The sequence below is a fragment of the Alosa pseudoharengus genome, unplaced genomic scaffold (genome assembly GCF_046254945.1).
Source record: "Alosa pseudoharengus isolate Yale_2024_CS ecotype anadromous, Long Island Sound unplaced genomic scaffold, YU_APseudo_1.1 YU_APseudo_1.1_scf_1, whole genome shotgun sequence".
NCBI lineage: Eukaryota > Metazoa > Chordata > Actinopteri > Clupeiformes > Clupeidae > Alosa > Alosa pseudoharengus.
Genome location: NW_027468564.1, coordinates 27,542,646 through 27,565,272, shown reverse-complemented (window position 1 = coordinate 27,565,272; position 22,627 = coordinate 27,542,646). Strand labels below are relative to the sequence as shown.

At 41.4% G+C, this 22,627-nt stretch overlaps 2 protein-coding genes across 2 annotated transcripts; one reads left to right on the top strand and one right to left on the bottom strand.

The window, feature by feature from the left end:
* Positions 1 to 3,014: 3,014 nt before the first annotated feature.
* Positions 3,015 to 4,479, bottom strand: LOC143118039 (claudin-4-like). The gene is made up of 2 exons (XM_076279304.1): positions 4,431 to 4,479; positions 3,015 to 4,099 (listed from the first exon to the last, which is right to left on the bottom strand). Exon 2 carries the CDS (start codon positions 3,720 to 3,722, stop codon positions 3,015 to 3,017), a length of 708 nt encoding a protein of 235 aa, XP_076135419.1. The 5' UTR covers positions 3,723 to 4,099; positions 4,431 to 4,479.
* A 10,831-nt stretch (positions 4,480 to 15,310) lies between these two features.
* LOC143118023 (GTPase IMAP family member 9-like) lies at positions 15,311 to 22,330 on the top strand. The gene is made up of 3 exons (XM_076279303.1): positions 15,311 to 15,377; positions 16,639 to 16,757; positions 21,416 to 22,330. The coding sequence occupies exons 1-3, from the start codon at positions 15,311 to 15,313 to the stop codon at positions 22,328 to 22,330; spliced, it is 1,101 nt and encodes a 366-aa protein (XP_076135418.1).
* Positions 22,331 to 22,627: the final 297 nt, after the last annotated feature.

Below are 22,627 nucleotides of genomic sequence, written 5' to 3'. Positions count from 1 at the left end.
AGGGTTGCCGGTTCGAACCCCGACCAGTAGGCACGGCTGAAGTGCCCTTGAGCAAGGCACCTAACTCCTCACTGCTCCCCGAGCGCCGCTGTTGTTGCAGGCAGCTCACTGCGCCGGGATTAGTCTGTGCTTCACCTCACTGTGTGCTGAGTGTGTTTCACTAATTCACGGATTGGGATAAATGCAGAGACCAAATTTCCCTCACAGGATCAAAAGAGTATATATACTTATACTTATACTTGAACAGGAAACCCAGAGTTTCCCTCTGCTCAGGGTTATTAAGAAACGCAGATGTTACTCCTGATGTTACCTTGGTAAGCCAGTAAACTTGCTTTGTATACCCCTCAGGAGGATGTAAGTACTTATACTTTGAGAAACACTGAACTAAAGGGCCATTCAGAGAGTGCTGCCTTCTTCTGCCTCTTGATTTGGCTCCAGTCCGAAAAAACTCATGGGTTCTGTCCTGGCTCGATCCCTTCACCAAGGTTTATGCAGTTCAAACATCTAGATTTGTTTTGTGTGTAATATTGGCCACAAACAAAAAGAGCAACCAACCAACAGCAAAAAACTAACGCTCTCAGTTGGGGTAATATTGCACCAATTATGGTTCCCTCCAGGCAACTTTGTCAGTTAAGGCTTGATTTTTAAAAGACTCAACTTGTGACTTACTTTAGTTTATATGTGTCATGTTTGATATATCATCTGCTAGATGTATTATTTTAAGGACTTGTTCTTCTGTTTTAATGAATTACAGTAAAATAATGTTGATTGAAATTGCATCAGTGTGCACCATATTGTGCCATGAAGAGCCTCATAGTTGTGGATTGAGGTCATGCATAATCTGACTGCAGTTCTGCAGAACATAGACCGGCCTTTGTGTGTTCTTACTGGTCCGTCATTGTCCTCTGTGTGTGTGTGTGTGTGTGAGAGAGAGAGAGAGAGAGAGAGAGAGAGAGAGTGTGTGTGGTGCAAATGTGTCAGTGTCAAGAGTGAATTTGAGTCTGTGTGTGTATGTGCGTGCATGCATGTCAATCTTGTGTGTGTGTGTGTGTGTGTGTGTGTGTGTGTGTGTGTGTGTGTGTGAGTTGTGTGCTCTGTGTGTCTTTGGCACGTGCACACAACAGTCAAAGTGGGAGGTGTTGTGAACTATGAAGAAGTCTGAAAGATGGTCTTAGTGAAACATTAATAAACATGCAATCATTAACCCACAGAACACCCACAATGCATTTCACTGCAGCCGTGCCGACACTTGGCCAAGTGTTCTGTTTATCTCTTTATCTCTCTCACCCTCATTCACGCCTCCTCTCCTCTCCTTCTCTCATCCACCCTCCTCTCCTCTCCTTCTCTCATCCACCCTCCTCTCCTCTCCTTCTCTCATCCACCCTCCTCTCCTCTCCTCTCATTCACGTCTCCTCTCTCCCCCTCTGATACTGTACATGTAAACTTTTATTCACAAATGGGATGATCATAATGGACAATTTGGTCAGATTATAGCACAGAGTTTATTGCACTTTTCATGAAAAGCAATATGTGTATGAGTTGCATCTATTGAACAATGTGAGTAATAACAACTGTAATGAAGAAAATATTTCATACTTGTCATAATAAAACCTGTTAATTTGTAGGCACACCTTTTATACCAGTATGTTTACACCCTATATGTTGCATTGCACATATATAATTTAACACTAGAAAATTGGCCTGAGAGTCCCAAGTTAAATTATATAAAATAAGTCATCATCTTTTATTTGTTACATCACACCTTTAAGTGAAATGACACATTATTCATATGTGTTGTTGGGTAGTTCATATTTGACATGCACTGAAAATATAACAGCATAACATTTTGAACATGTACAGTAATTGAATAACACTGTCAAAATGTAACTGAATACAAATGTTAGTCATGATTAGGCTTCTAATGTAAGCATTTGTGTTTGTTATATTACTTTCAAACAAACACACACTAAAACAAATAAACAAAAAATAAAAAGAGAGCTGTTTCTTGACGCTTACAAAATGTATTTTGACAAGCTGCCAGTTCAGTGCTGTACTTTGTTAATCACATGACCCTGACAAAAAATGCTGTCATTACAATGTACACCACACTGTCGCAAACCTAACTTTAAGTAGGCAATCACGCAGGTGCATGCACACACACACACACACACACACACACACACATTATGTTTCTCTCCTCTTCCCATTAAGTCAATCCCTGACGCTGCCTATCCTGAAATGCACTCTTTATCTGGCCTCCAAGAGGAAAAAAGAAACACCTAAGGTCAACCATCATTCTGAAAATAACCACCCCTCCCCGCCCCCCCCCCCCCAAAAAACCAAGCCTCTGTACTTATACTACACAAACTGTCAAATTTGAAATACCCCAGTTTTCCAAATCACCCCCCCCTTCTCAGGTGTCTACTCTTTCCTTTCTCTGTGGCCTTCTTACAAATAATTACATCATTACCCTTTAAATGCCCTCACTTGGCCTAATAGCCTAATATGACCTTTTGACCTCCACAAGAAATACATCACTTCCTCTCACCTTCTCATAAAATGTGTCCTGTACCCCTGTGACATGTGTTCTACAGTCCCTTTCCCTCCCATACACATAACCACCAACATCCTCATTCAGCCCCAATGTGTTCTTTCAACCTCTACAGTCATAACGCATCACTTCCTGTAACCTTCTGCTGACGTGCACCATAGAATACCTTCATCCACTTCACCTTCCCCGTCCCCCTGTCCACCAACCTCTACAGTCATAACGCATCACTTCCTGTAACCTTCTGCTGACGTGCACCATAGAATACCTTCATCCACTTCACCTTCCCCGTCCCCCTGTCCACCAACCTCTACAGTCATAACGCATCACTTCCTGTAACCTTCTGCTGACGTGCACCATAGAATACCTTCATCCACTTCACCTTCCCCGTCCCCCTGTCCACCATCCACCACCCGCCCTCCAACCCCCCCACCTTAGACGTATTCTTCTTCCCTCTCGGACTCCGTCAGACGTACGCTTTGTCCTTCTTCCCCTCGGGGGGCGTGGGCTGCGGGTTGCCCTTCCCTCCCCCGTAGGCGGCAGCTGGCACTCCTCCCGAGGCCCCTCCCCTTCCTCCTCCGGTGGGCGGGGCCGAGCCCGCGTTGATCAGCGCCCCTCCCACCAGCGTGAGCAAGGCCACGCCCCATCCCAGGTAGAGGGCGGGCCCCAGCTCCCGCTTGAGCGGCGGCGGCACCGCCGGGTCGTAGAAGTCCCTGACGACCGCGTACGCCGTCCAGCACACGGGCACCAGGAACACCGCCGCGGCCGCCGCGAACAACGCCCCGCCGACACGCGCCAGCCGCGCCTTGGTCTCCCGCACGCCGATGTCGACGTCTCCGCCGTCGCCCAGGCAACGGGTGCACTTCATGCCCAGCACGGAGAGCCCGAGCGCCAGCACGCCCAGCAGGAGGGCGAAGAGGGCCAGGACGCGGCGCGCCTGGGTGCCCGCGGGCAGCGCCAGGCCCGAGTCGAAGCTCTTGCACTGGGTGTGGCCCGAGCCCGGGCGCACCAGGCAGCTCATCCACAGCCCCTCCCACTGGGCCTCGGCCACCACCAGCTCCCCGCCCACGAACGCCGACACGCGCCAGAAGGGGGCGGCGGTCACCAGGGCCTGGCCCACCCAGCCGGTCACCGCCAGGAGCACGCCCAGCACCTGCAGGCCCGTGGTGGCCATGGCAACAACGGCAAGGGAGAGTAGGGAGGGAGGAAGAGAGAGATGCAAGAGGTTGTGAAAGCTAGAGCAATGGAAGATGAAAGAAAGAGAGAGAGAGAAAGAAAAACAGATACAGGGGAAATGAAAGAGAAGGATCCAGGAGAGTGCGATTCTAGAAGTCTGTTGTTTGCATATCAGAGATGTTCCATTTCTCCATTGTCTTCAAGCAATGCTGATGTTCTTTCTGCTGTTTGCAGCATCCATGTAGATACATAGATCTCTGGGAGGATGCTTACAGATTGAAGGAATGAGGATGGTGGGTAAGATAATGATGATGATGATGATGATGGTGATGATGAAGGTGTTTTGAGTCTGAAGAGGCAAACCTCTGTCTCCATCTATATTAAAACAAAACCATACTGTAATCTCAATCAAACCAAACATGTTAATTATTCATGTATTCTATTCACCACTTGACGGTATTCACAATCAGGGAAAGGAAATGTTTTTTTTGTATCAAAAACTCAAATCAAACTCTTCAAATATTAAACAAAATCTAAATACAAATTTCACATTTATAATTGAAACAGTCTATGTTTTAGTGTGACAATTTAGGGGTTGTAGAAATATACTTGTCACTTAGTTACACGATCATTGAGAATACAATTTAAATTGACACATTAATATTTTATCTGTTATTAACAAGTATAACATGGCAACAATACTCACATAAGAAGAGATCAGGAGAGAGGAGTTTCCATGTCCAGCAGCGAGCTGCTCTGACTCTGCTCTGTGTTTGTTATGTGTGTGTGTGTGTGTGTGTCTGGCACATACTCTGGGGAAACTATCCAGCTGTGTAGGAGGATAGTAATGTTTGGCCAAGAAGGGAATACCATCTCTCTCTCTCTCTCTTCTCTCTCACTCACTCACTCACTCACACACACACACAGCCACATGTGTGTATGCACACACACACACACACACACACACATACACACACATACACACACGCTGGGAGAGTGGGCTGCTACATTTGCAAATAGTATAATGCCAAGAGGACACACACACTGAGACACACGCACACAGAATAAGCAACAGTGTCCTTCAAACAGACCCTATGTTATTTTTCCCCCCTTCTTTTCCCAACATATCTTTCCAACACAACTTTCAATTCAGCAAAAGTTTTATTTTATTGGTTTCCTTGACAAAACAAACAAAGACAAAAAGTTCAGTTGAGAGGAACATGCCTTCACCTCCCCCCCATGCCCGATGTCTCTCCTCACTGGAACACGAAGGAACACGAAGATGTGGATGCAAACGCTCAAGGCTTCTTTAATTTCAAACAAAAGGCCACGATGGGCAAACCAGGCAAGAACACGATGAAGACAAACACCGGAGTAGGCTCAATCACACACACAGCGTCTCGCTCTTGACAAAGTATATCACACAAAGAGACCTGGGGCGTATTCCAAGTACGTGGTTTAGTGACAAACCTGGGCAAGTTAAGACAGAGTAAGTGGTAAACCTGGCATTGTTCTGTTAGGAGAATGAATCATATAGCTCTTCTATTAGGAGGTATACCACTTATACTTACGTACAACTTACCCAGGTTTGTCACTAAACCACGCACTTGGAATATCCCCCTGACATGTCCAGGGCTTAAATACAAACACAAATAGCACATTGGATACAGGTGAGTGCTACACATGGCGGGAAACCCCATATGTGGGAAAAACTAAAACTCAGGAGAGGCTGAACGGACTACTGTAGGTCTGCATTTGGAGCTGGAGCTGAAACCCGGACTGGCGTAGATCCTGGGACTGGAGCCGGAACAGAGGAACGAGGTGCGGCTGCTGTGACACTTACAGACTCACAGAGGCACTTTGATGTGCATTCCTGCTGACTTTGCGAGTGTTTAGTCTCACTGGGCTCCCCTTTCACCACTGGGCTCCACCCTTTCTGTGCCCTTTCCGTAAATCAGCGTTCCTGCAGGCCAGGCGCGCCTGCAGGTGTACGTCCATACACACTGTGCGTACCATCAAGCTACTCAACAACAGAATATTTCCCTTGTGTGTGTGTGTATTCACACCAAATTGACCTACCATACCTTCCCAACTATGCACAGTATCCCTTTAGCTGCATGCCATTAGGCTATTTACCATTTTCTATTACGTAAAGTTAGTGAACACGTTATCAAAATTAACGTGCACGCATTTTGTTTGAGCAGGAGAGAGAATACGCACGCAGACACGCAATAGGCTACTTGTTGTTTTCTTTTACTCGGCTATCTATATATGGTTATCAGCACACAATGTTGAGCTAATTCACTAACTCAATACTCATCAATGGATATCACAAGTTTAAACAACGAAAACAAAGGATGGAGGCAGCAAAGCTAGGAGTTATTCCAGATGGGCAAGAACAAGGTAGGCAATTGGTGTGCTTGTCAGAACGTTAGACTGCACTAAAGCCAGACGTCATGTTTCGCTAGAACAAAATAGAACAAAACTAAAGGTAACTTTAGCCTGTATAGGGCTGTATCAAGTTGTCCAAATGAGTAGGTCATTGTAGACATTGTCGTTGTATTATTGCATGTGGATGTTGTTATGCTATGTAGGCTACTTTTTTGCTGACCAATGCACTGACCTAAAGCGGACAAATATTGTTCACGAGTGATTTTTTTTTGCGGGGGGGGGGGGGGGGTGATGAGTGTGCGTACCATAGCATTAATTCCTGCAGGCGCCCCTGCTGCAAGCTTTGCCCAAGTAAAGGGCATTACCCTCAAGTGTTGTGATGTGAAACACAGGGTTATAGGGAGTCTGGAAGCTTGAAAACAACATCAGTAAATAACTGCCATGCAATGTCTGCAACACGTTTCCGTCAATTCAATAACATGTAACAGGTGCCCGATTCCTTTTATTAGCATTTTGAACACTTACAGCCTCTCAAACTCAATTACTTATCTTTTAAAAGACTTATCGTTAGAGTCTTTGAGGGTTCAGGGCTGAAGAACTCTGCACATTAGCATCGACAGGAGAGTGCTGCAGTCCGTTGGATTTCATTCTTACTGTATATCTGAACTGAGCAGCATCTGGCATTCACATACTTTAGCATCAGTTGTCAGTATTAAATATGTCCAGTAGATGGCACTATTTACCCTGAGATTCTTACAGTGAGTGCACCACGTGATTTGACAGGAAACCATGGCAGATTTACACTACAGTAATTTTGCAGCAGTAATGCACTAGACACATAGGCAAAGAAAAAGCACTAGGCAAAGATGCACTAGACAATCTTCTAACAATCTTCTAACTATCTAACAATCTTCAACAATCAAATCAGTAACAAAGCAGAAATTCTAAAGGAAAAGGTCTGCAATATGGTTGTCTTTCCAATGGAAATATCAGTGCTATGTTGACCTTTGTACCTCCAGAATCATTAAATTAAGTGGTATCAAAGTCTTTAGAGCAACCTAGTCACTTCTCAGCGTCAAGAGGAACATTATTTGTTAATAAAGTTGAAATAATTTCATACGACCTCTTTTTAGGTTATAATAATGCAAATGTGTCTTTTGGGCATGGAGGGGTAAATGATGACGATGAAACTTATTCTATTTAACATTGTCATTTAATACACATCAGTGCAAGTTTGTAGATATCTTGTTTCTAGACATTCCACTTTCAACATTAGATTACATTAGATGTCATTGTTATCTCTGATATGAACAACGTCTGGCATGCTTAAAGCAGCACTTAACAAGATTTGCTCTCGGGGTCCCCTTACAGTTAAGAAGCACAATAATAAACAATCTAAATATGCATCTTTTGCAACAAAGTATGAACATAACTCTGTTAAAATATAGAGGGAATCCACTAACAGCAGTCTATATAGAGAGATCTCTGAATTTGTGCAGCATAGCAGCTATTCTGTTTTTGATTTCAGAGGAATTTGTTTACCAGCACAGCGACAGCAAAGAGGGACACGCTGGCTGCATGTGCACCCCCCCCACGTGCACATGCAGCCAGCGTGTCCCTCTTTGCTGTCGCTGTGCTGGTAAACAATTTCACACAATGAAAATATAGTACATTATGTCATATTATAACTCAGGCCCAATGAGAAATGAATTCCAGCATCTGTTTTTATTATTAGCCTGTATTCTCCCTTTGCTGTCCAAACAGTCTACAGCAGGGGTTACCAACCTTTTTCAAGAAACGGACCGGACAACAGTTGTCATATTTCTGACGGACCGGTAGCAGGGAAGCAGGGAATTTTGAAATTCTGGCTGTGAAATACACCCTTTTAACACAGTTTGGAGGGGCCATACAAACTTTAACAGAGCAAGCAGGGCCTGTTTTCTGTCTGACTCAGGTGACGTGAACATTGGCTTCCTGCATGATAAGGTTTTCACTTCACTGCTGCTTGACACCTTGCATGGAGACATATTTCACTTTAACAGTGGAGATGTTAGCAAAACTATAGCGTTTGGTAAATGGAGATGCAGATCATCTCCCTAATTAATTTATTTGCGCAACAGCCCACATTTTGCGCTCACTCCAGCAAGACGAGTGAAATAAATGTAGGCCTATTTTCAATGTCATAGGCTATTTGCTTTGATATAAGCTACTGTTAGGCCTACAAGTCGCGATTTATTCGGCTATCCAATCGCTATGCTGTTTTCATGAACATTGCAGGAATCTACTAGCCTAGAAATCTAGACGAACCCTAGCGGCAGCAAATTACATTTGCATTTGCCTACATTTGCTGCCAGGTCTAGTCTAGCAACTCTCCATTGGCTTGTGAACTGGAAAAATTAAACTTCTATCAGGCCAATCAAATCATCGTATAGGTTAGGCGGGCTTAACATAATGATTGATGGCAGAGTTGCAACAGTTTGGCTTGAATTCCCTGCTACTTGAAAACAAAGAAGATGGATGTTGCTGTTGGCGAACAGCGTGACATGAGATAAGCTTTTTTTAAGTTGGCAAAAGTTTGAACTAGCCACTAGCTCCACTGGTGGGAATACCATAAGACTCAGCACTGTCCTATTGCGTGCAGAGGGAATTTGAAAGACAACCGATTATCCCGCCCCTCGGACTGAGCACTGCGAACGGTGAGTGCCCAGACCCTACATTTTAATGTGGGTCTGGCTCGTCAGGCTATGGTGTTATGGAACCGCGGACCGAAAGAAAAATAAACGAAATGTTTTCCTGATCAATTAATATGTCTTAATTCATAAAATATAGAGGCATAACATTAGGTGGAAGTGGTAGGCTATGAGTGATCATTCAATCTGTATGCGTGTTTGCAAAAGTGAAACTGACAAACTGAACAGCATGATGCGAACTTCTGGGCACTCAGATTACTCGTGGGTAATGAAGTGGATTCCTAGCCTGATGAGGATCATTAATGAAGTAGATCAGAGTACCGCATCACATGCCTATTCACTACTCTACTAGAGGGACATTTTTTTTGTTTTTAAAGTTGAAATATTTTCATGTGATCCTTGTTAGGTTATGGAAATGTAGGCCTATGTGTTTTTTGGACATGGAGCAAAAAAGAATAAGTGATTATGAAATCATTATGATCTAATACACATCAATGCAAGCTAGATATTTTGTTAATGTGGTAGTTTTTACAACTGTTTACAAACATTTTCAGAACTCTTCTCACAATACCCACAACTGCTCACACAAAATGCATCAAATCTCCAGCAAAATGACACACAACATTCAAAATGTTATAAACACATATTTAAAACAAACATTCCCTTCACATTATAAACACTTATGTCATAATATGATTTTGGACACGGCATGTTCACACTGTTGCTCAAACCTAAAGCTCTTCTATCTTTCATGGGTGTCTATGTATATTTCCATACAAGAGTGAAAGTCATCTACAGAGAGAAGTTGAAATACACAGTAAACATGTAAGCAATATTGAAATCAAACATAGTGATTTTTCCAAAAAAATTGCCGTTGTGAATATAGTATTTTACAGTCAACAAGAGAAAAGGAACCAAAATACAATGACCAACAGATGTACATGGGCTTTTGAAAAAGTTGATTTGGCCAAAGACATAAATTAATGTATTTCCAAAGAATGAAATTACATACTACTATCAAATTACTTTTTGGTAACACTGTATTCTAATGTGTCGCTGTAACAGTGTACCTACCTAATTAGGTACAGTGGTACAACCTGTGTAACAACATGTACTATCAGGTACTATCATTGTACTTGCATTATGTATTTGTGGGTACCTACATATAGTTGTTACATTGTAATACTGAGTGCTTTTACAAAACTTTGCCAATTTGCCTAAATTTTCATCAGAGGCAAAGAGCTGACCTGAGACCTGCTGGATGGGGTAAATCTGGTCATGATAGATTTGATATAGAAACCATTCTTAGCTCCAGTCAAGGCCTCATTGTCTTCAGTGTACATGTAACAGCTGTGCTGCTACAACCTTGTTACTCTTTGATACAGTGGAATAAACCTATTAAGTGTACCAGTTAATTACTTACATGTACATATGACATGTATGTTGTGTCTTCGATGTCTTGGAACAGGTCTACTAATTCACATGTACTGTGTGGTGTAACAGCAGACACGTTTCAACACATCAATTTCAGGATGCATGATATCATTGACAGGATGTATATAATACTGTATGTATATGTAAGTACTTAACTGGTACACTTTATTTTAATGGGTTTATTCCACTGTATCAAAAGAGTAATACATGTGTACCAACACAGTTGATACATGTACTACAGTATGTAGGGCAATGGCAGACATGTTCCAAAACACCAATGACACTACATACATGTAATATGTAATTGTAAGTACTTAACTGGTACACTTCATTTTAATGGGTTTATGCCAAAGAGCAATAAGTGTGTACCAACACAGTAGATATATGTACTATGTAGTGAATTAGTAGACCTGTTCCAAGACATTGAAGACATAACATACATGTCATTTGTACATGTAAGTAATTAACTGGTACACTTAATAGGTTTATTCCACTGTATCAAAGAGTAACAAGGTTGTAGCAGCACAGCTGTTACATGTACACTGAAGACAATGAGGCCTTGACTGGAGCTAAGAATGGTTTGTCTATCAAATCTATCATGACCAGATTTACCCCATCCAGCAGGTCTCAGGTCAGCTCTTTGCCTCTGATGAAAATGTAGGCAAATTGGCAAAGTTTTGTAAAAGCACAAGTATTACAATGTAACAACTATATGTAGGTACCCACAAATACATAATGCAAGTACAATGATAGTACCTGATAGTACATGTTGTTACACAGGTTGTACCACTGTACCTAATTAGGTAGGTACACTGTAACAGCGACACATTAAAATAAAGTGTCAACTACTTTTTTGCTTTTTCCAAAGAAAATATATTATTGTGTGTGTGTGTGTGTGTGTGTGTGTGTGTGTGTGTGTGTGTGTGTGTGTTTGTGTGTGTGAGAGAGAGAGTTTGGGGGGGGGGCAGTTGGGCTTGTATATTCATAGACCTATAGACCGGTTTCAGGTCCCTAACAACCGTAGTCAAGAACGAACTCGGAGGACAAGCACTAGTTGTTTACACTGACAGCGCATAGAAAACAAGCTGGCTGAACTTGGTATAAGATGAAGAATAAAAACATATTGCCGAAATATTTCGGTGTAGCCGAGTCTGGATTGTTTTCATCTAGAGGTGTAGCGGATTTACCTATGAAAAAGCAACAGATTTTACGGAAGGTAGGCTAAACATGTGGCCAGTCACTGTAAAGTTAGGTTAGGCTTAAGCTAATGTTAACGTTAGGGCTTCGACTGCAAAAACAATTAGTTTAGATTTAGTGAGAACATTACCTACTCAAAGGGTACATAATGACAGGGGTGGACAATCATTTCCCCCTGAGGTCAGAGGATAATTACTTTGATAAAGTAGCCTATGCTGGCCAGACATTGAACGATTGACTGAAATAACGTTACAATGCACAAAATGCATTGTGCTGGATGTTAACTGACAGGACAGGAGCCTATGACGGATTAGCTATAAGCTAGGCTACCTTATAGTAGGCCTATGCAATAACGTTACTTGCAAGCCCATGTCTTCTTTTCTAAAACAAACAACTCAAATGGAGTGTCAACTTTAACTTTAGGCTACCCTGCATATTGTCATTTGCGTGAAATGTAGACTAACATTAGCCTCAGTTCTCATGGATCACTCGTTGCTAGGTTACGGGGACGCTGGCGAGACACGCCGCTCCGTCTGGCATCATGTTTTTGTTTGTATTCATGTAATGTTCGTAATTTTATGTAATGTTCTGTTAATTTTTTGTATTTATTTTTCTAGTTAAATGTAATCACTCTTTATTTATGTTATTTTTGATCGTTTTTGTGTTATTCTTAGTCCTTTTTTCTGATTAACAAACTCGGCTGACACCATCAACGTCAAGTTAACGTTAACCAGCTTCCATTGGGCTGATGAGCGCCTTGGCTAGCCTGCCTTATGCTTCTGAAGTCCTTTCATCCATCCGTGACGCTGCACATCCAATGTCTGGACGGAGGGATTGCTCAGCAAGGGTGCCTAACGTCAATCTGCAAGAGATCTGCAGCTGCCACGACCACCGAGTTGCGGCTGACATGCGAGCTGCCATGCTAGCATCTACCGGTGCCTGGAGTCTGGATTGAGTGCTAAGAAACTCTGATGACAGTGTTAACCATGAAACAACAAACAACAAACGGTCACTGTCTAGGACCACCGAGCTGATAATCAGCAGGGTCGCCCATCACAAATTCTGACTGTCTTGTCCTTCCAGTGCTCTCCAGACTGCCAGTGGATTCTCCGGGTTGGTCAGTTATAAAGAACTTTGTTGGTGTTGCATCGTGAAGACACAGCTGTGCGCAGTTTTCACGCGGGTCATCTTTGCCCTTGGACATTTTCAGCAAGTTGGAAATTGGACTAATTTTATTTTTAATTTTTATTTATTTTATTTATTCATTTGTTTGTTGTATGTCTTGTATGTCTTGGTGTCACGGGTACGCTGGCGACTACGCCGCTCCGTCCGGCATCTATTGTCTTTGTTAGTTAAGTCTGTGTCAATGAAAATGTCTTATATGTGGAGCGCTTTGGGTTGCACTCTGTGCATGTTAAATGCGCTATACAAATAAATCTGACTTGACTTGACTTGACTATAAGTCTCTCATTATAATGATATGCTGAGGAATATGATAAAAAAAACACTTTGTTAATGTCACTACCCTATGTTATTTAGCCTACATGACTTGAGTTTTTCCTCTTGAGCATGAAGGTAACATTTGTGGCATAACTTTGTAGCTTCATAATGCATGCTTCGTATCCAAATGTCTAGCACCTAGGCCTGCTTACTTTATTGGCGTTTTAAATTTTTTTTAGCTTTGAACGGACACATCACCAAAAATGAAATGTCTCCTGTACCACGCAGGGGAATTTCCGTCTGCTTTTCTCTGCCAAAAGTTAACAATTTTCAACCTCCTTGCGTCTTTCTCTCAATGTATTGCTATACGGCTCTGGGTTTGCTTGTCCTCCGAGTTCGTCCTTAACGACGGTTGTTAGGGACCTGAAACCGGTCTATAGACCCTTTCAACTGCAGAAACAAATGTGCATTACCAAGGTATTTTCCAGAGGCACAGAGAACAGCATTGAGCTAAGAATGAGAGAAGAGAGAATGTCATAGAACATTGAGCTAAAGTCCGGTTAATTTTCATTTCAAAGTATCTGCATTGGTTCTGAACATTTCAAAAGGAAATATGCAATAAACCATAACTGGTTCCAAAGTCTGTACTGCACTGTGGTTATATCAAATATCAAGTCGCTTGTATGCAGAGGAATGTAAAACAGACATGTTGATTTGAATTTAAACAATTGGTTGTTTTATATATTTTTTTTTTTATTATTTTAAGAATTTGTTTGGTATTTCCTTCGTAAGATTTATCATCATGAAATGGGTCAACTGGCCATAGGGCAAAACACAGTAATGCAGTGAGTTAATCAAGTCGTATCTTTACATAACCCCATGTTAATTTCCTGAAACATAGCCTACAATTATGTTTGTTTCCCATTTACAGATTCTGCAATGTGATCAAGGTTTTTTGGGTGCTGAAATGGCAGCAGGAAGACAATGCATTTGACAAAAAAGTTGGTGAATTACAGGCAAGTGACACCAGGCATGTGACTGAAAAGTTCCCTTCACAGAGTGTAAGCTGTAAAAGTTACCATCCACTAGAATCAATGGACCGGCTACATCAGATGTTGTAGTGGCGCTAATTTTTACAAAATATAAGGAGATAAATCATGAACTAAATTTGTTTTATGTAGAAAATAAATGCCATCCACGAGTTCTGTTTTGGAGCCAACAAACATGTCTGAGCATGTGTGACTCACATCGGGCAGCGACAAGGGACATGGTTTGGGGTGGAAGGGGGGTGTCTCACTTAGATGACGTTACTGGGATGGAGCCGTATTAAGATTATGTCACTGGGATGGTGTAAGGATGCAAAGAAGGCAGAGGCGAGTTCAAAATCGAAATGTTTTGCAGTTTTACTACAGTTTCTTGATTGAATGCCATGTTTTGTTAGCCTGACGAGCCAGACCCACATTAAAATGTAGGGTCTGGGCACTCACCGTTCAAACTTTTGCCAACTTAAAAAAAGCTTAACTCGTGTCACACTGTTCGCCAACAGCAACATCCATCTTCTTTGTTTTCAAGTAGCAGGGAATTCAAGTCAAACCGTTGCAACTCAATCATTGCAACTGCCATCAATCATTATGTTAAGCCCGCCTAACGACTCTATACACAATTTGATTGGCCTGATAGAAATTTTTTGAGTTCACAAGCCAACGGAGAGTTTCTAGGGTGTGTCTAGATTTCTAGGCTAATGTTTTGTCATAACAAATGAAAGATCAGAATGAAAAGTTGAAAAGAAAAGGAATTTTGCATTTACACCGATTTCATCAGTCAGAAAATAAAGCCTTCTTGTGAATCACTGTTTGAGTTGAATCATTTTGCCCATGTTGAAGTTAAACTTAACACAATATGAAGTGTTCCAATGTTGCCATGTGTTTCGAAAAGTAAGACTTGAGGAAGACTTTTCAAAGTGTCTGTTTTCTTTGAAATCCCAATGCCACTGCAACAATGATCATACCACTAGGTGCAATAAAATAAATGGTTCCAAAGTCTAAGTACTGCGCTGCAGTTCAAAACTACTAATACTCATGTAAGTTCGGAGCGACGAGGAGCACCAAAAAAGGATTACTTTAGATTAATAATTTTCATTTTGAATGTGAAATAGTCAAATAGAGTAAAATGAGAAGGGGTGAGTCGATAACTCTTAATTTTATACAATCTGTTATCTCAACAGAATGTTGCAATGCTCAATTGGTTTATCTGTAGTTATTCTCTGCTAACAGATCATAACAAATGCACATTTTCTGTTGGTCTGTTTTTTTCTGACAAATATGACAATGGAAGAGTAGATACCACATTTACAAAGTTAAGGCTCAAATGTTTAAACATTTTTTTTGGTTTGGTGTTTAGCATAATTCAGCTAAACAGTCAATGAGAAAGAACCATGGCGTCTGGGAGAGGCAAACGGAGGACTGCATCTATGCCTGCAGAAGACTCCGTTTCCGATGAAGGTCTGTTTGAAATTGACTTTATCCTTAGTAATCTAAACTGTCATATCTAAAGTTCATAAATAACTTCATGTCCATAATGATGGACTGTTTTGCCTTGTATGCTTTGCCTGCAATATAATCTGGACAGAAATTGAATGTTTAACTCCTTGTTTGGTGATGTTCTGGTTAGCTCACATGCAATATGAACTTTCTATTTTTTATATTAGTATAAATACAGTATATCCTCCTGGGAACCAAGAAAAAAAAGTGTCCAACAATTTCTTTTTTTTGTGATTTCCTTTCTATTTAGGATTAAAAAAACATCTTACAATTTTTATTTTTTTAAATTTATTTTTATTTTAAATTTTATAGCATGTCCCCTGTGGTGGACAAAAGGACCGTTTTACTATGAAAAGGTAGCCATGAAAATAGACAAAAATTGACAAATTATGCTTTTAGTGGTATTACATTGAGGGTAAACTTAACCAAATATAAGGGAAAATGTTATTTATCCTTCTAGACTTTATTTGCCTTTTTTGAAAGTTGTATTTATTTTTTCTGGATTGTTCATTTCATTTTCATGTTTTTCTTTCATCTGCGATAATTCATTTTTTAGTCTTACTCTTCCTCGCTATCTATTTAGATCAAAAATCTAAATATTTTGGTCCTGGTGTCCATTATAATGGACATTCATAAAGTCACTTTATAAAGTCACTTTATAAAGTCACATTATTTCAAAATGTAAAAAACTTGACTTCTTTCAAAATGAATCATATGATTCCTGACATTTACATTAACAAGACCATATATTGCCATCATAATGAATGCTTAATAAGAAGACACTATTTGACTTCTCTCCTCCTTCCATAAAATGTGCTTGTTTTGATGTCAACCATTTTTGAGAACCAGGAAGAGGAGGTTCCCAGCAACCCAGCCAATCACATGATATATCATTAGAAAGCCCGGGATGTCCTCTTTAAAAGACCACAGGAATTGATAGAATAGCTCAAAGGGGTAAATGGGTATGCTTCTAGAACTTAGGTCCACTACAGAGGACATAGGTCTATCGATTGGTTCTCAGGAGGATACGTTAGATATAAGGATTTTGCATTTGTCAGGCTAGTTTATTTGGCTTTAAAGCTCCTCTGTACTCATACATTATCCCACAATGACTTTTCATTATTTTTAAACAATGTATAATTGACAAGAAGGGGACCTGCCACTCCTTCAAGTAGGTGAATCCTTTTTTTTTAAAACAGTTTTTCTGTTTGTGTCTCCACAGTGTGTGAGCGGAGGATTGTGCTGCTGGGCAAAACTGGGTTAGGAAAGAGTGCCTCAGGAAACACCATCCTGGGGAGAAAAGTGTTTGAATCAGAGTTCTCATTTGAATCTGTGACTCAAGTGTGTGCTACAGAGTGGAAACAAACAGGTCTTATTATGACCGCCGCGCAGCGAAGCGGCGGTCATATAGGTTTAGTCAGATTTTTTTTATTTTTTTTTTTATTTTTTTCGCATGTCCAAATTTCTGTCAATGATTCCCGGGACACTGAAAGACCGGGGTAGACTAAACTTGGTGGGCATGTAACCCCATATGGATAGCATGGAACCATCGTTTTTCGTTTTGATCTGTAGCCCCCCCGCTGGACTGCACCCCCCGAAAGGAGGGTAGGGCAGACACAGTTTTCTGTGAATATCTCGAGAACCGTAGGGCCTAGGAGGTCCACCTTTTTTTTGTATGTTGATCTCAAGGGGCCATGTCAACCCATCCCGTTACCACTTATTTCATGTATAGCGCCACCTAGTTAAAAATTAAAAAGCAAAAAATTAGGTGTTTTCATCACAATATCTCTGGCTGACATGGTCAAAACTGCACGAAATTGAAAGTGTAGGATCATTATGACACCCTCCGAATGCATGCCAAGTTTTGTGTACTTTCGTTCATGGGGGGCCTTACAATTAAACAATTTATGTGTAAATTTAGTGACGTACACCAACAAGGATTCCCGGGACACTGAAAGACCGGGGTACACAAAACTTGGTGGGCATGTACCCCCACATGGATAGCATGGAACTGTCATTTTTCGTTTTGATCTGTAGCCCCCCCGCTGGACTGGACCCCCCGAAAGGAGGGTAGGCCAGACACAGTTCTCTGTGAATATCTTGAGAACTGTAGGACCTAGGATGACCATTTTTTCCGTATATTTGCCTCCAGGGGTCATGTTAACCCAGTTCATGTGCACACATGTGCACAAACAGATACACACACACACACACACATTCACAGTAATCATACGTATGACCAGGGCCGGCCCGAGGCATAAGCGAACTAAGCGGCTGCTTGGGGCCTCCTGGCCACCAGGGGGCCCCCAATCGAGTTTCTTTTTTTTTTTTTTTTACATAATAAATAACGTAAACAAGTGACATCAATGAATGAATAAATGAAACAATTATCATTCAAATCAAGAAAATTATGATTTCATGATTAATATGCCTGCCTACTGCTACTGTGTCTGCCAGCCTTTGAGTCACGCGCATAAAGTAGACACCTCGGGTGCATATACAATTCGTGCAGACACTGCATCAAGTTCAACAATCGGAAGAGACGGTAATGTTCAGACAAGTCACAAAAAAGGACGTATCCCTCTGGTGCCGAAAACAGAACGAAGAAAATGACAGAGGAGGAGAAAAACGAGCAAGATACAGGTATGTTTTGCATGATTATTTACAGTATGTTTTGTGCTTGAGGTAGCTAGCTAGCTGTCATGATCTAATATAAGCCATCACCAGAGCTAAATCTCCGCCATCAACAGAGAAATGTCTCCCATTAATATATATTTATCTAGATGTATTTCAGATCTCAAGGATATTGGGATTGTTTTGGATGTTCAATCAAGCATGTACCCTAGCTCTAGGTGGGCTTATTATGTCGTAAATTAAAGTTAGCTAGCTGACTGAAGTGGACATTAGCACTACAGTAGCTACATGAAAACGTAGCTGAAGGCAAATTTACCACAGAGGGATTGTTTCTGATTTCGCACCTGAAAGTGTTGATAGTTTATTACTGCTCTATAATATGTGACATAGTGGTAAGTCTGATAGCAACAACACACTAAGCCCAGGCTCCCAGTCCCAACCCAACCCACTGACTAGCGCGACTCTGGGCATCGGTAACGTTCCAGCTTCATAGGCAAAGATGGAACAGTACGTCCGCTCTGCTCTAAGATCTTTGGAGAGAGATGGTAGTGTTTGAGAAAATATACCATGTTGGGTGGGGAGACTTCTGTGATGAAAATAAATTTACTTTTGATTAAGATAGTGGCAAGTGATGTAGCGGTGCTACCCTAATATTTAGGCTGCAGTAGATCACCATGTTAAGCGTTCACCATACTGCAATTAAGTATATACTCTTTTGCAGGGCCGGAGTGGGGCCACTTTTCAGCCCGGGAGTTTCAGGCCCAAGACCGGCCCACTTTTTTAGTGGTGGTGGAAATTGGATAAATAAGGCAACATTTCAGCTCTTACTATCCTGTAGTTTTTATTATAGGCTAATATTCCACTATTCCACAAGGATAGGTTGATAAGTTAACAAAAACAGGAAGGAAGAAATAAAGCATTTGAAATGTATCCCACAACTCCACTAAGAGGCATATTGAACTACTGTATTGTTTACATGTTTTTTTCTGCATGGGTCAGCTATCATGTTGTTGTTTGGTGATTTGCTCCTTTACTACACCCACATCTGAGCATGTAGCCTACTGCTGTCATAGCCTACTGTTCTTTCTTCCATAAAATAACTTTAATTCATATGGTTAACTCTATTAGTCCCTATAGTCATAGTTCATTTCGGGCTCATCATTTTCAGCGGGGGACTGGCTGATCTGCTGCTCAGGCTACTTTTGTTTTTAGGCCTATAGGCTACTGCATACACAGATCAAGCTTGATTTTTGTTATCAATATTTGCATAATATTTGCAAAGTCTATGAATAGCCATATTGGATGATACCAAAATGCTAATATTTTATTTCATTTAATATGTTACTTGCGAATAGGTTGACAACGCTACAACGTCCAGTAGGTTATTAGCCCAATTACGGCGTTATAATCATAGCTATATCTCTTTACCAGTTGCCACTTATGTCTGTCCTCTTCAAAAAAAATTGGAAGCATGGCACATTTGGCAGCATTTCCATCCAATACTTTTCGTCTTTTTTACCTGGCCTTTTCAGTCCCTCATGGCATCTTTCTACCATCCATCCTCCCTGACGCTTATCACTACGGTAGGGCCGGCCCGGCTGGTATCTGAGAAAACTTTTTAGGAAAGACGGGCTATATGGACCCAACCAATTAACTCTTCTTGGGAGGGGAGAACAACCCATGCAGAGGCTGCGGTGTTAGGCATAGAATGCGAACGTGTGTTGCCAACTTTAAGAGAAGATAGATTAACGTGACAAATGCCAATATTTTTCCCTCGACCGGCCCAAAAGTGAAGCGGCCCACCGGGAATTCTCCCGATTCTCCCGATTACCCACTCCGGGCCTGCTCTTTTGATTATGCCTCATTTGCCAATAGAATATGAATTGTTACATGTGAAATTGCTTGTTATTTGAGTGTAAGTAATGATAGCAAAATAAACTCATTCTGCTCGATCAACTATGCACTTATGCAATATTTTTTTTTTTCAGAGACACTGTTGAAGTCCTTTGGAGCACATCTCTACCTCTACCTAACTCTACCTACCAGAAGGTGAGGTTTTCTTGATGGCAAATGGTTACATAGCCTGTTAATATGACATGACACATTTAACATCGTTTTTTTTTATTTATTTATGTATTTATTTAATCATTGCAGGTTCGTCCACTGCAGAGTTGCAGATGCCTAAAAACCAGGAACGAAGTAGGAATAATTATCTATTTTTTGGGACATTTTATTTTTGATTATTAATGTTTGTCTATTTTGTTTTTATTTTGTAGTTGAAAATTGCTCATTTAATGCACATTTGTTCAGCAAATCTGTTGAAAAACAAGTCATTAAACTGATGTACTTGTTTACAAAAATTGCTGTTGTATTTTGTTATTTGTCAATTCAACTTCAGTAAACCACCCTTAGTACTTCACTTTGAATATGAATGTTTCAAATAAATCTGTGATTTTAGTACCCTCTAAGATTAAAAGGTGACAGGGTTGGTGTAAATAACAACTGTATTAATACATTGGTTTACCAAGCACATGGGGCCAGAAGTCTAGATTGGAGCCCCAAAACATTTTTGGCATGTGAGCAAGGATGGATTACTGAATGAGCCTACCGAGCCCAAGAGGTCAAGGGACCCTGAACCCCAAGTAGTTGTGTGAATTCACTACCAATAAGTCAAAAAGCAAAAGGCTATGAATCTGAACAAATTTAGGTACTGCCCTTCTCCGGCTGACCATCCCAAAAATGCACCAGAATACAGGAAATCACATCTAACCCCCCCCCCCCCCCCACACACACACACACACACGTTTGTACCCACATTTGCACAAAGAGGGTAGGGGGAGAGGGTCCTTATGCATCTGTGTCCAGGGGGACAGTAGTTCATAATCAGTCGCTGTATTAATACATAACCTCACTGTATTAATTTATAATATGACATTATAGTGTGAAGTTGTCAATTATCGCCAAGCACAGGTGACTGCGTTGTGGGAGGGGGCCCCCAAATCAAATTCTGCTTAGGGCCCCCAAAAGGCTTGGGCCGGCACTGCGTATGACACATACTCACACAGTAGACATATGTACGCTTCCATGCACAGGCACATACGCAGGCACGCACACACACACACACACACACACACACACACACACACTCACACACACCCACACCCACACACATAACATAAACATAACACAAACAATCAAGAATTTCTCAGAATTATGAACAGGCAAGATGGAGGTGGGGTTGTATAAAATGAATTTTACATGTGAAATCTATGAACTAATCATGTTTTGGTAGTTGTTGTCTAGCAGATACCAGTGAGAATTTAGTGTGGACAATGCAATTTAGTGAGACAGTTAGAATCATATAGAAAAAATGTGCTGGACTGGGCGGCGGTCATATTTTGTACCGCTCTGCGGTACATCTAGTTGTAGTTAGTGTTACCGATACTCCAGGGTTATTTGATACCGGAAAGACTAATGAAGAGCTGAAAGTTGAGATAGAAAGCTGTTTTGAGTTGTCCAAACCTGGGCCTCATGTCCTCCTGCTGGTGATCAGTTTAGATGTGACATTCACAGAGGAAAGGAAAGCAGTGAAGTGGATCGAGGAGAACTTTGGTGAAGAAGCATTAAGACATTTTACCATAGTGCTCTTCACCCATGGAGATGTGCTGGGTGGAAATCCGGTGGAGGAATTTTTAGTTAAAAGTCCTGCTATCTCATCCATTGTGAACCAATGTGGGCAAAGATATCATGTTTTTAACAATGAACAGAGCAAAGACCGAACTCAGGTCCTGAAGCTCCTGGAGACGATGGAGTTCATGGTACAGAAAAATAGAGGGGGATACTACACATATGAGAAGTATAAGGAGGCTCAAAGAACAATCAGACAACATGGTCTACAAGAGAGGAGCTGGACAAAGAGTGGACCCTCCACTCCCTCATGTAATGAACAGGACAGTTTTACAGAAGAAAGGAGCAAGAGACAGAAAGATGAGAAAGAGCTACAAGAGGAGATAAAGAAGGTAAAAGCTGTTGAGGAAAAAGCAAGGGAGGAGAAGAGGATGAGAGAGGAAGCAGAGAGGGAGGCCAAGGAAGAGAGAAGGAAAAGACAAGATGCACAGAAAGAGGCAGATGAGGAAAGAAGGAGGAGAACAGAGGAAGAGAAGGTTATTAAAAAAACAGCAGCAGAGAGGTCCAAGAGAGAGAAAAAGAGAAGGAGTTGGAGGAGGAGAAGAGAGAAAGAAAAGAATTTGAAGAGAAAGCAAAGCAGAAGAAGAAGATGAGAGAGGAAGCAGAGAGGGAGGGAGCGGAAGAGAGAAAGAAAAGACGAAGTAAAGTATAAGGAGGCTCAGAAGTGAAAGATCAGACAACTTGGTCTACAGGACAGGAGCTGGACAAAGAGTGGACCCTCTACTTCCTCACAGAGTAGGATTACAGAAGAAAGCTTGAGAAAGAGCTACAGGAGGAAAAGAAGGTAAAAGCTGTTGAGGAAAAAGCAAATCAGGAGAAGAAGATGAACGAGGCAGCAGAGAGGGAGGAGATGAAGCATGGAGGGAGATACTACACAGAGGCTTAGAGAA